Source organism: Halyomorpha halys, unplaced genomic scaffold, assembly GCF_000696795.3.
Source record: "Halyomorpha halys isolate HHAL.00 unplaced genomic scaffold, Hhal_1.1 Scaffold650.1, whole genome shotgun sequence".
Lineage (NCBI taxonomy): Eukaryota > Metazoa > Arthropoda > Insecta > Hemiptera > Pentatomidae > Halyomorpha > Halyomorpha halys.
Window position 1 is genome coordinate 199,858 of NW_027109230.1, and position 12,314 is coordinate 212,171.

A 12,314-nucleotide genomic window follows, 5' to 3' on the forward strand; every position below is an offset into this window, starting at 1 on the left:
ATTTTATGTATTCCATTTATCTACATAAAGGCAGATGGTTATGCATGTAGTTAATCATCACGTTAATTCTAAAGAATAAATAAACCAAATTAATAATTTAACTAAACAATAAATAATAAAGTTCTATGATGTAGGAACTTAAACATTTATGAAGGCGTGAATCAATAAAACATATTTTAAAAGTCATTCATTCTACGTTTATAACTAAGAGTGACCTAAAGCTCCTCATCTGTTTAACCTTAATCGATAGATCAATAGTAAAGGACTTCCATTAAGTTAGTTACCATGTTACGAGCTTTTCACTTCATTGTGAAAAGTTGTCAAGACAACGAGTTGTTTAAATGTTTTTTATAGTATAAAATATAATTTTTTATAAATTCCTTAAATGAAGATTAGCATATTTGCTAATATTAGACAATTTTAAAAGAAAACCTGTCCAACACCACTATTTTAATTTCAGCAACTTTAAGCACTTTTCTTTTCTAATTAATACATCAGTCATTGAGTAAAACATCGAAGGTAATTAATCTCAATGCTTACACATTTGAATTTTTGCAGCAATCACGCTGATTTTAATTATTTGAGGATTTATTCCAATTAAACATCTTTAAGATTTTTTAAATTTTTTAATACATTATAAAAACATATAAATATTATTTAAAATATAATAGCACAACTATTATTATACGATAAATATCTTAAATGTAGAAGATCTCTATATAACAAATCTATATTAAAGTACAATAATGAGATTTTTAATAAAATAAGAAAATTTTATTGTTATGTTCGTAACACACACAATGAAGACATTTTTTAAAAATTGTAATTAAATACAAATATCATTGTGTGGAGAAATCATTCGTACACCATTCATATTCATTGAGTGTAATAAAATTAAAACATAATAATATTATTTATGATGCAATACAATTAGTGCTTTAAATACTATAAAAATTATTTACTCTCATAAATAGTCATATAGTATCGAGCACTGCTAAAATATGAATAGTGTAATGTACCAGTCTTGAAATAATTGAATTAAGAATGAAATATGAGATATAAGCTGTATCTCAAAAGATGTAATTTGTATACAGAAGAAGACATAAAACTTTTTGTATATGTATTCATATGTCAAATATGAGTATTTCCAACATTTTTTATGGTCATAATAATCGTGTAACTATGATATATCCAGAAATAATTTAATTAAAATTTAGAAAAGGAGCGAAATGAGCAACTTTCATAAAATCTTTCAGTCTTTTATATTATTATTCACTGAATATAAATTTTCATTAATTTTCTTTGAAGTATTTTGCATGTTATATAAAAGACATTTAGTTGCTTTAATGAGTAAAAAAAGAGAAGAGGAAAAATAAGTAGAAAATATTAAATTAGATCTACAGTACATTATTCTAAAAAATATAAAACATTATTCTAAATATGTACAACTCTAATCTATTGTAAACAATTGAAAACACATATTTTCTTATCAAAAATATAACTTATCTTAAATCCAAAATCACAAATTAAAAAAATGTATTGTTGATCGACATTAAGTATGTAAAATAATCTTTATTTTAAAAATATATCTACTGTAAATGTAATTAGTGATAACAGTATACACTGAATATATAAACAAAAAAAAAGGAGGAATTAATAATAAAAATAACTAATGTAAAATCTTTGGATTCTAGCGCCTTCAATTGAGAGAACTAGTGAGAACCTCCAATACTGAACTGTTATGCGGGCTTACAGTCTCACTTTCCAGCAGGTGTCAAAGTTTTTGTCTGTCCGCTTGTGCCGTTGCCATCACTACCCGTTTAGCTTCTTCAACTCCACACCTGAACAAAAAAATTAAGTTATTTCCTATAATAAATAAAATAATTAAGGAATGGAATGTAAAATAAATATGTGCATAAAATATTAATGTATACAATAAAACCGGATAGGTAAAATCTCATTCACTCCTTTATGGATCATTGTATCAGTAAAACAGCTGTGCCCATAAAGTTGAAATTATTAATAGTGGTTCTTCTTATACTATAGATGCACAATGAGAATAGATTTAAAAAGCATTTTGACCCTAAATGGCTTATCACTAAAAAAATTATTTTTTTTTAATATATCGAAAACTATACATCTCGTGGAAGAATATAGGCATTAATTTTAAACATAATGAAATTTTCTACAATACAAAACTAAACTAAAATCATCTTAATCGGACCTGTGTTTGTAAAGATTTTTACTTTCGATCCATGTGTATTTTGTAAACATCCTATGAAAATTCTTCAATTAATACAAGTTAACTTTATATTAACATGCAAAGCAATAGATACCACTCAGTCAGTAATTATTGATCACTTTACATCGAAAACAATAATGGCGAAGAGGTTGAAATTAGTAGTGATTGTTAAAGTTGAACTGTATCTGTGCAAAAAGGTTGGTTTCTGAAATATTGGGTCTTTATTTGGTTTTATAATATTTTTTCTAGTACCTAAAACGAACTATTTTGTAAAATTTAATTATAGTAAACTTTTAAATTTTATAGAAGGCGATTAGAGAGTCGAATTTATATCAATTAACTAAAAGAAAATTATACAATTTTCACATATTGATTTATTTTGTAATCATTTTAGCACTGTAATAGTGTTAGTACTTACTTCTAGCCTTAAGTTAACTTTACTGCATATTCTCATCTTTTCTCTTTCGATTATTTCAAAATTTTTTAAAATTATCTGTTTTCTGAAAATTGTGTTAAACGTTTAAATAATGTTTGTAGCATTATTTGATGGCATATTTCTGCATAGCGATGGAAGTTTTCCTTACATAGTCTGTGGTTTATGGAAGTGGTTTATTGAAGTTGTGCAAACTAATTTCAACAACTTCCAATACAAATTAAAGTAAGTTTTCCTTTCCTACTGCAATCAATGTCAGAACTTTACAAATTAATAGAATGATTTTGTGTATTTGGAATGTCAAACTTGAAGTATTAATTCCTGATTTCACATCTTCTAACATATTATTAATCACGCGATCATAAATGTGTTCAAGAAATAATTTTCACTAAACTTTTTTTAAACTTCACAATGCAGTATCAAACAATTTATGCGTTATATCATATAAGCAAAAAGACATTTTCAAATAATTTAAAAAATTCGAAAATACAACAAAATATTAATTATGAAAAAAAATTACAGTTCCGAAAATAACAATTTAAATTGTAAAACAAACCTTCTTTATTGATACAAAGCATATATTACTCCTTTTTTGAAAATTTTCTCATTATTTTAAGTATACTTCTTGCCTAGTAAAGCATTCTTGGTTAACGTTTTTATCACTTTAGCTGTTCAAGAAAAATTTAACATGCTTTGTGATGTGTTAACCTATTAAGATTTAGTGCATATGAAACGTAAATGATAAGGCACAATACAGTTTTATCTCCACTTATAAATTCATACATGTCATTTTAAGAGAGTTTTTTTTTCATTCATTATTTATTTTATTTTATTTTAATATGTATGGGATCATTCATCACTATTACCTATTGCCCACAACTGTGTGGCAGATTGTAATATCTATCAATAAAAAATATATATATATATATGTCATTATTTTTAGAAAATTTGTAATATCTTGTAGTAATGATGTTCATAACAATTGTATATATTTAAAGTAGGCACATATTTTATTCATTTTTAGTAGTCAAAGTCATAATAGTGAAGTTCGTATTGTCTTCATTTTTTGTAAACAATTAATTAGGAAAATCGTAATTTTTTTAATTTGACCCTGATTTTAATTACCTTCATTCTCTAGTGACGTTAGTATATCGCTAAAGAGCTAACGGAGAGAACGGATGTTTATTGTTGAGCAGCTAACATTTTATTTCATGGACCGTAACCCCTTCACGGTGACGAATCAATTGTTGGAAACTGGTTCATAACGGTGCTGTCTGTCACCTCAGCCATATAGCTCCAAGTTTTCTCCAGAACTGTAAGTTCCAGCGGGATCTTCATTGTACATTGTATGAGCTGCTAGATATTCTGCAAGTAAACCGTTTGATAGGCGTCAAAAGTTATAGGAAGAAGATCGTAACGTCGGAATATCGTCGGTTAGCTATGGATCGATATGGTCAATTCAGCTGGGAAAGAGCCGTTTACCTGTCAATGAAAACCGTAGTAAAAACGTTCAAAAACATATTTTCTACGAGCTTTCCAATAGTCAAGGTGATCCCCCTTATTCTTGTTAGCTGTACTATGAGATGATCATTGGGACCTCAATGTGCAGAGCTTAATCTAACTATAAGGTTGCCATAAATATTTCAATTGAATTACTGAAAATAAAACAGCCAGATTAACGAATTGAACTGCATAGAAACGACGGCAAAAAGAAAGTAAAAAAGATTTTCATGGATCAAGAAAAACTGGATAAAATATTTTTGACGTGTGACCAATCAAAAACATTCCTAAACATTATATACACTCATTTCCATAATAGTTAGAAATTTGTGATTATTTGGAAAAACCACTATTTTTCAAAAAATTTCAATTCAGAAAAAAAAGTCTTTCTAATATTAAGTAATTTGTGTCATTTATTGATCACCTAAATTCTGTTCATTTGGATATAGTGACACATTGTTTAATTGCACTGATACTTTGTATCACCTTTTTATTTAATATGTTGAGCTCAACATTTAAAATGCAAATTTAACGATAAAATCAATATGTCTAGGAAAGAAAACAATATGGTGGATAGATAATTGCATTTGCAATATGTGTTTAATGTCAATTAGTACAGATATATTGGCAGCGCTACATACATTTAATGCTAGCAGATTTTTTTTTTTTTTTTTAGTAAATTAATTATTAATTTCTGGAGCTTCCTAGACAAAATAAAATGGTTCATAAATAAATTTTTCAACCAATTAATTTTTTTTTTAAATTATTTATTTAATGCAATTTACAACTGTACAAATAATACAATAGGTAAATATGTAGTATGTTTCATATACACTTGAAACTCTTGGAAAGGAACCACCCATTGGTGATACTATTAAATTTAAAGTAAAAATTAAGTATTAAATTACGAAATTATAATTACCTGTTACCTCAGTAATAATAGGGAGTCACGTATCATCAGAATTTATACATTTAAACAAATATCTTTCATTTATGCGTTACGTTTCTGAATGTCAACTAAAAATATAATTTCAGACTGTCATCAAATACGTAACAAAAATATAACTAACCCTTATAAGTCGTTAGCTTTTTATACGTGATCCTCACTAGGTTGTAGGTGGTTACGGTAAATATGCAAAATAAATCAGTATTGTAAGAATAACATTGTTGTTAGAAATTAGTCATTTTACATATACATGAGATACAAATAATTATTTATTTAGAAAAGGCAGTGATATATTACTGGAGACGTCAATTGCTCTGTTCCTGATACTTAATTAAGCATCCCTGCCGTGATTCTTCCGACAAAAAAATACCCACTCATCGTCTTGAAAGAGGTTATAACTATTCCATAGTCACAGTAATGTCGCATTGGGTTAGGCTTATTAGTTAATAGTACTTGTAAAGTCAGTGAAGTAACTGCTACTTTAATAATCACATGTATACGCCTTGACAGTGAACTATCGTACACTTTCAGTCATTGTAGCAAAAGCGTTAGCCACTACTATAGTATAACTACAAGATAGTTATAATCTTGACGGCATCTACTATCAATACAGTTTTACTGCCGGACTGAGTCTGGCGTGATCGTTGTTAGTACAAGTATTGCAAGTGGATTAACAGTTGCATAAACTGCCACGCTTAGCTGTCATATGTATATTGACAGTGAACTCTCGCAACATGTTAACCGAAATTTAATTAAGATAGGCTATATAATATAAATAGAATAATATATAAATAGAAATATGTTTCTTTATTTGGTATTAGTCCTTTAAACAAATATATTTTATTTTTTTGCTCATAGAAACATATAATTCATAAAATGTCTTCTAAAAGATCCACCTTTTTATTATCAAAGACATTTTAACTTTAAAATGCCTCGGTCCCATCATCTACACAATCTATGCAGGAGAAATCGTAACACCATCCTCCCCACGTATGCCGATGACACATGTGTGCTAGCTGTTAATAATAACCCTTTAATTGCACCCCAAACTCTCCAATCCCATATCAAAGCCCTCGAAGAATGGTGTCGTAATTGGAGGATTAAAATAAATTCCAACAAATCCCATCAAATTACCTTTACTCTACGTCGTAAACCTACCGACTGCCCTACAGCATACTTCAATAATGTTGCTCTTACCCCTGTTGATCAGACCCGCTACCTTGGACTACACCTGGACAAACGACTAACCTGGAATCCTCACACAAGACCGAAAAGACAGGAAACTGCACGTCGATTTCGACTATTACAGCACTTACTAGACAAACGGTCCAAACTTCCAATTCATTACAAAAACTGATTTACATGACAATTATAAGACCTATCTGGACATACGGTGTTGAGCTCTGGGGCTCCACTAAACCTACGAATTCCTCTCGTATCCAATCCTTACATTCCAAAATCCTTCGTAAAATCCTAAATGCTCCCTACTTTGTCACAAATAAAATCATCTACAAAGACCTTAATGTTCCATTTGTAAACCTAATTAGCCCGAACCAGATATCAATCCTTCTATCACAAACTCCCTAAACACTCAAACCTATTAGTTTCTAATCTAGCTTCCTCTTTTATTCCGGACAATCCTCCGAGGCGTCTGAAAAGAAGATGGCTTCAAGACCTTATATTGTAAAAATTTTTTTAGAGTGCTACCATTGGATAGTTTCTCTACATGCTTGTGCCATACCATAATGATTTCCTCAAATTTACTTGATGTATTTATGTACAGTTGTAAATATCAATGAATAAATTAAAAAAAAAACAACTTGAAAATGATTGATAACATGTTTTGGGGATTTTAATTCATAGCCATATATTGTCAGTAAAAAATATTGTAAACGAGTACTTTAACGTGAAATTATGACATGAGTTTAAATTTTGCACTCCAGAAGTCACATTTCGTCCAAGAGTGATGATGTAGGAAATTTTTAAGAGTAGCTAGTGCCTCTTCAATTCTGTGAAAAGTCACTCGCTCCACTCTCCCCACACCTCTTTTATCCTTCTAGCCTGAGTCGTTCCTTGTAAAATATAAGAAAAAACATACCAACAGTTTCGATGTCAACAGCGTGAATAGTCTATAACTAAACATAATCTATGTTTAGGTGTACGTTGCTCGTTTATTTGTCTTAATGAAAAAGGAAAAAAAAAACATTCTGTTGTATGTTGACTTAATTAATACGTTTAAGTCCAAACGAGTATTACTTGTAATTGAATTATTTTGTTAAATATTCTTTAATATAATTAGAATATAAAATTTTAACCATCTCTATAATATTTTATAATTCAAAATGTTTTGAAAAAATTGATCGCATAAAAAAAATAAATGATATATTTTTTCATATGATCTTCGATCAAATAAATTATTATTTTTTTCTTTTTTTATATTTTACTCCTTTTCATAATATATAAAAAATATTGTGGGTGTAAGCAGACAAATAAACGAGACGTCTCACAGATGACATTAGGAAAGTTCGACTACAGGAATGATAATTAAAGTTTACATACCCGTTGAGTATTAAACAAAAGAAAAGTAAATTCAAACATGTTAATATTGATATTTAAAAAATACAAAAATAATTAATAATCAATTAACGAAATATTTGAATTTTTTATGAAAAATACAAAAACAATCTTATTAATACATTTAAGATATCTATTCATCAAACTTTATGTGCAAATACAGAGGTAATTTTTTATATAATTAGATATAGTGAATCAAAAGTATTCTTCCTCATTTAATTTTTTAATATTTTATTTCATTACATCTAATAACGACATTTCGGGGTTCTCACCCCATCATCAGGAATCTACAAACAAATTCTCAATATTCATCCAATGAATGAAACAATTAATAAATATACCACAATTTCTTTTTTAAATTTAAAAACAATTACCTCATTAAATATATCTTTTAATATCACATTTTATCTTTAGTGGAACAGAAGTAGGAGAGATTTGATTTAGTTGCAATCAATTTGTTATCAATGGTAAAGATAACCTAGTTCAAGAAGGTACATTAGAGTTGAGATTTCTTTATCTATAATCATGTTGGAATTTTTAATTATTAATGTTTTATTTAATGGACAGCAATATGTTTATTCTTAATATTCAAGACTAATAAAGATAACATAAAATGTGATTTTAAAAGGTATATTTAATCAGGAATTGTTTTTAAATTTAAAAAAGAAATTGTGGTATTTTTATTAATTGATGATGGGGTGATAACCCTGAAACATCGTATTAGATGTAATGAAATAAAATTTAAATTAGGAAGAGTTTTTTTCATTCACTATATCTGATTACATCAATAAAACTCATCCAGTAGAACATATAACTTTATGAAACTAATTTTTTACTATTTACTCCAATAATGGGAAATAAATTACAGTGTTATAACCAAACATGCCACAATTACTCACAAAGAAAAAAATTAACCCATTGCACAAAAATAAAATTAAGAATATCGAATTATATTTTATTTATTCTCATAGGGAAAAAAAACTTTAATACTTTTTACTTATTTTTATATTTTGGACAACGTTCCAAATAACACATCTATTATCCTGTCCTTTATTATTTGATGTCTTATATCTTCCTCATTTTAAGGGATTCTGATGTATATCCAATAATCCTATTTTCGACTCGTCACAGACTAGTAGATGGACAATCTACACGAAAATAGGAATACTGTTAATATATCAGTGCAAATCCCTTAAAATGAGAATGATATAAGCCATGAACTAATTAAGATGCCTGGAACTTCCTTCAAAATACAGACATTAATAAGGCGAGAAGTAGTAAGGGTTTTTCCTTTAGAATAAATATATACTAAAATTGTATACACTTAGCTAAAAAGTTTAGTAACAAAAAGAATCCCAAGATGAAACTTATAACTGCAATAAAATAAAACGTCATAAACACAGTAAAATAATAATTCAACTATGAAACAAAAACTGATAAAATTCCTATATATCTAAAGGCTTAAAGTTAAATGTTTAGTGTTAATGAGATTCCGGGACTTGCTATTGGCTGGCACCTAGCCAACCAGCTGAGTTGGCCACAAGCTCTCTAGTGCGTTGTTTGGTAATTGGTAAAGCTAATTCAATCAGTTTCGTTGTCTGGGATTGGAACATTTCATAATTATCACAATTTCATAATTCGTTTTATAAATATAAATCTATAAAAATGTACATTAGAAGTGAAATGAATGTAACTTACATGTTGTTTTATAATATGCAATTCACTAGGAGATGAATCTTCACAAAACTTTTTTATTAATTTATTAATTAATCTACGATCCATTAAAATATTGAATAAATTATGATATCAGAGAGCTGAGGATTAAAATGTAGTTACATGATTCATTACATGAGCTCACTTATTTCTATCCCGACACCTCGTTCTGATTTGGCCTGGTTATTATTGCGTTAATTAAGTAGTTCAATGAGTATTTTTATTAAATTATAAAATTAAATAATTAAGTTGTTCAATGAATTTCAGTAATAAGTGCATCGCCAGGATGCCAAATTGAATTTCTATTTTTTATTAAAAAATGAAATAAAAAAAAATCAAATGAATTGACATTTTAGTAAAGGTAATATCTGGTCTCAATTTATTTGAATTGAAAAAAAAATGAAATTTTGTATTACAATATTATTGTTTCTAATAATGATTCTCATTCTGGATCTTGGAAATTCAAATGTATTATTCGGAATTTAATATTTTAAATAGCTTTTTTTACATTTAAATTAAATCTTAATTTTCCAAAAAACGTAAAATTTGTTAATTATTGAGTGTTCCAATTTTCATACAAGAAATAAATTTCACAGTTAGCTTACCATTTTAACAAAAACTGAATCTTATTAATTAATAACTTTAACCAAAGTAGTTTAGTTATTTGAACAAGTTTAGTAAGTATTCAAAGAGTTTACTTTGATTCAAGCAAAGTTAGATTAGCTTTCCTTGTACTAGTATTTAACTTACTATGTAATCAGTTGATTTTGAAGAATTTGTGTTTTTATATACAATATCATATAATTTTCATTTTATTGCACGATTTTTTAGGTTTTTTACAATTCCGAAATATACCGTTCTTTATTGATTAGTAAGACTCTAAATTGACATAACTGAACCAGCAATCCAATAACACATAGTGCACTTTCTTATCGCCTTCATAAGTTTGTTTTAACTGGAGTTTTGACGATAAACTTCACACAGGTCCACGTGACATTACGTTCGTGCTAGTTCTTTGTGTATGCGCAGATAGCTAATAGTAACCCAACAATCAATCAAATCCAATGTAAGTTTACTCGATATTATTGGTTAAGACAGCTGTATAAATCTGACATTTTGAAAACCCATGAACCGTGTTCAAAAAGTAATGAAATGGATATAAGATGTACCCCCACTCATATCCGATGAGTTTAGATAGATTGGAAAAGTTTATTATCTCCTTTAAAAATGTGACAAAAACAATATACTATGTGAATATTCAGTCTTATCATTTCCCGAAAATAGCAATCAAAATATATTAAAAACCACAAAATCTTTTATTTCTTGTACAAACGAAACATATTATTCCGGTAGTTCGAGGTTTTTTATATCAATTTTACATCAATATTATAGCTTATCCGATCTAATTCTATAAGAAAGTTGAAGAGGTAATCTACTAGGCACTCTTGGAAATTGTATATTGTGGACGGCTTTCCCCTAAGGCTCCTTTTGAGGAGCAACTTCACGATACGGGTCGCCAAATTGAAAGAAGGGAATAAAACTTTTCCAATAATAGAAGAAGGGGAGAGATGGACGAAGAGATGGAGGTCCATTCTTTGGATCCAATTTCAAAATTAAAAAATGAAACAGAATAATCCATCTAAAATTGAAAATGTTATAAAATTTTAAATATTTTAAAAATGTATAATTTTTTTTATTGTAAACTATATCACTAAGCTATAAGTGAGTCGATTAGAAAACACAGTAAGTTCTTCCAAAGAAAATTTTAAAATAGTTTTCAATACGGTTCTATAGTTACCATATTTCGACTGATAGATTGCGACGTTTGCTTTCAGGTTATAGACAGAGGGATAGTTTAACCAAAACATGTATAAATCTTATAAATAAGCCATGACAGAACAAATAATTGTAGACATATATGATCCTATATATGGAATCCAAACTGTGGTTAATTGTGGCGTATTTCGCTAACGTTTGAAGTATCTATTCTAATGAAATGGCATTCCTTGAATTTCAACCACTTCAGGCATCTTTAAACTTTGTTTTATAGCACCTCATTTCTTGTATGGGGTAATTTAAAGCCCGGCTTCCGTTAAACATTCAAAATCTAAACAAAATGTAGTTTATACCGTACAAATATACAGAATAGATGGATGATATCATGCATCGAAATATAATTAAGAATATATCTTGGGAAGAGAAGCAATCTTTTTTTAGAAAGTAATTTTATAAGATTTTTTAGAGCGTAGTTGGGTTCGAAATCTCATGCCAGCACATCCCAACGAATACCCAAATTAAGCACTTAGATTTCTAATTTTCTTAAATATAAAAATAAGAAATTTAAAAAAAGAACTGTACAACTACAACTCTCACAAAGGGTTACAATTATAATAATAATAACAAATAATCTCCCACAGCCACATTCGGATTCGGTCCAGAACATATACGTTCCTTCCTCACAGAGCTACCTCACTCCCTAGCACATTTTGGTACCTATTAAATCATGTCAACTAGTATACAGTCTAAATTTTAGCTGCCTGATTTTATGTAAAAAGTGTCACCCTAAGAACAATTTAGGGGTAATTATCATACCCAGATGTCTGTACTCAAATTAAACCCGGTCTTATGATACCTTGAAAACATTTACTAATAACATTAAACAATGATTAAAGGTGTGTTTGAAAAAAAAAAAATTAGTTAAGTAAAGAAACTTAGAAAGAGTTGCTAAAAATAGAAATCAGCGTGATATCACCACTCCATCTCCCTCACTCTACCTGCTTTTAAAATATTCACTCTTAAAGAGTTTTCATCTATCTACGACTCGTCGCAATCTCTTAACAATAAAAATAATACGAGGGAATCCATCCTACGAAATCTCAGAATTAGCCACAGTGATATCTTACTTT

At 28.2% G+C, this 12,314-nt stretch overlaps 1 protein-coding gene across 1 annotated transcript in view; it reads right to left on the reverse strand.

Moving 5' to 3' along the window:
* Window positions 1-1,585: 1,585 nt before the first annotated feature.
* The window catches only part of LOC106685025 (uncharacterized), a 90,846-nt gene continuing 80,117 nt past the window's right edge, over window positions 1,586-12,314 (reverse strand). The window contains exon 5 of the mRNA XM_014427484.1: window positions 1,586-1,841. Within this exon, the coding sequence (XP_014282970.1) occupies window positions 1,775-1,841 (67 nt within the window). The 3' untranslated portion in view covers window positions 1,586-1,774. The remainder of the gene's footprint in view (window positions 1,842-12,314) is intronic.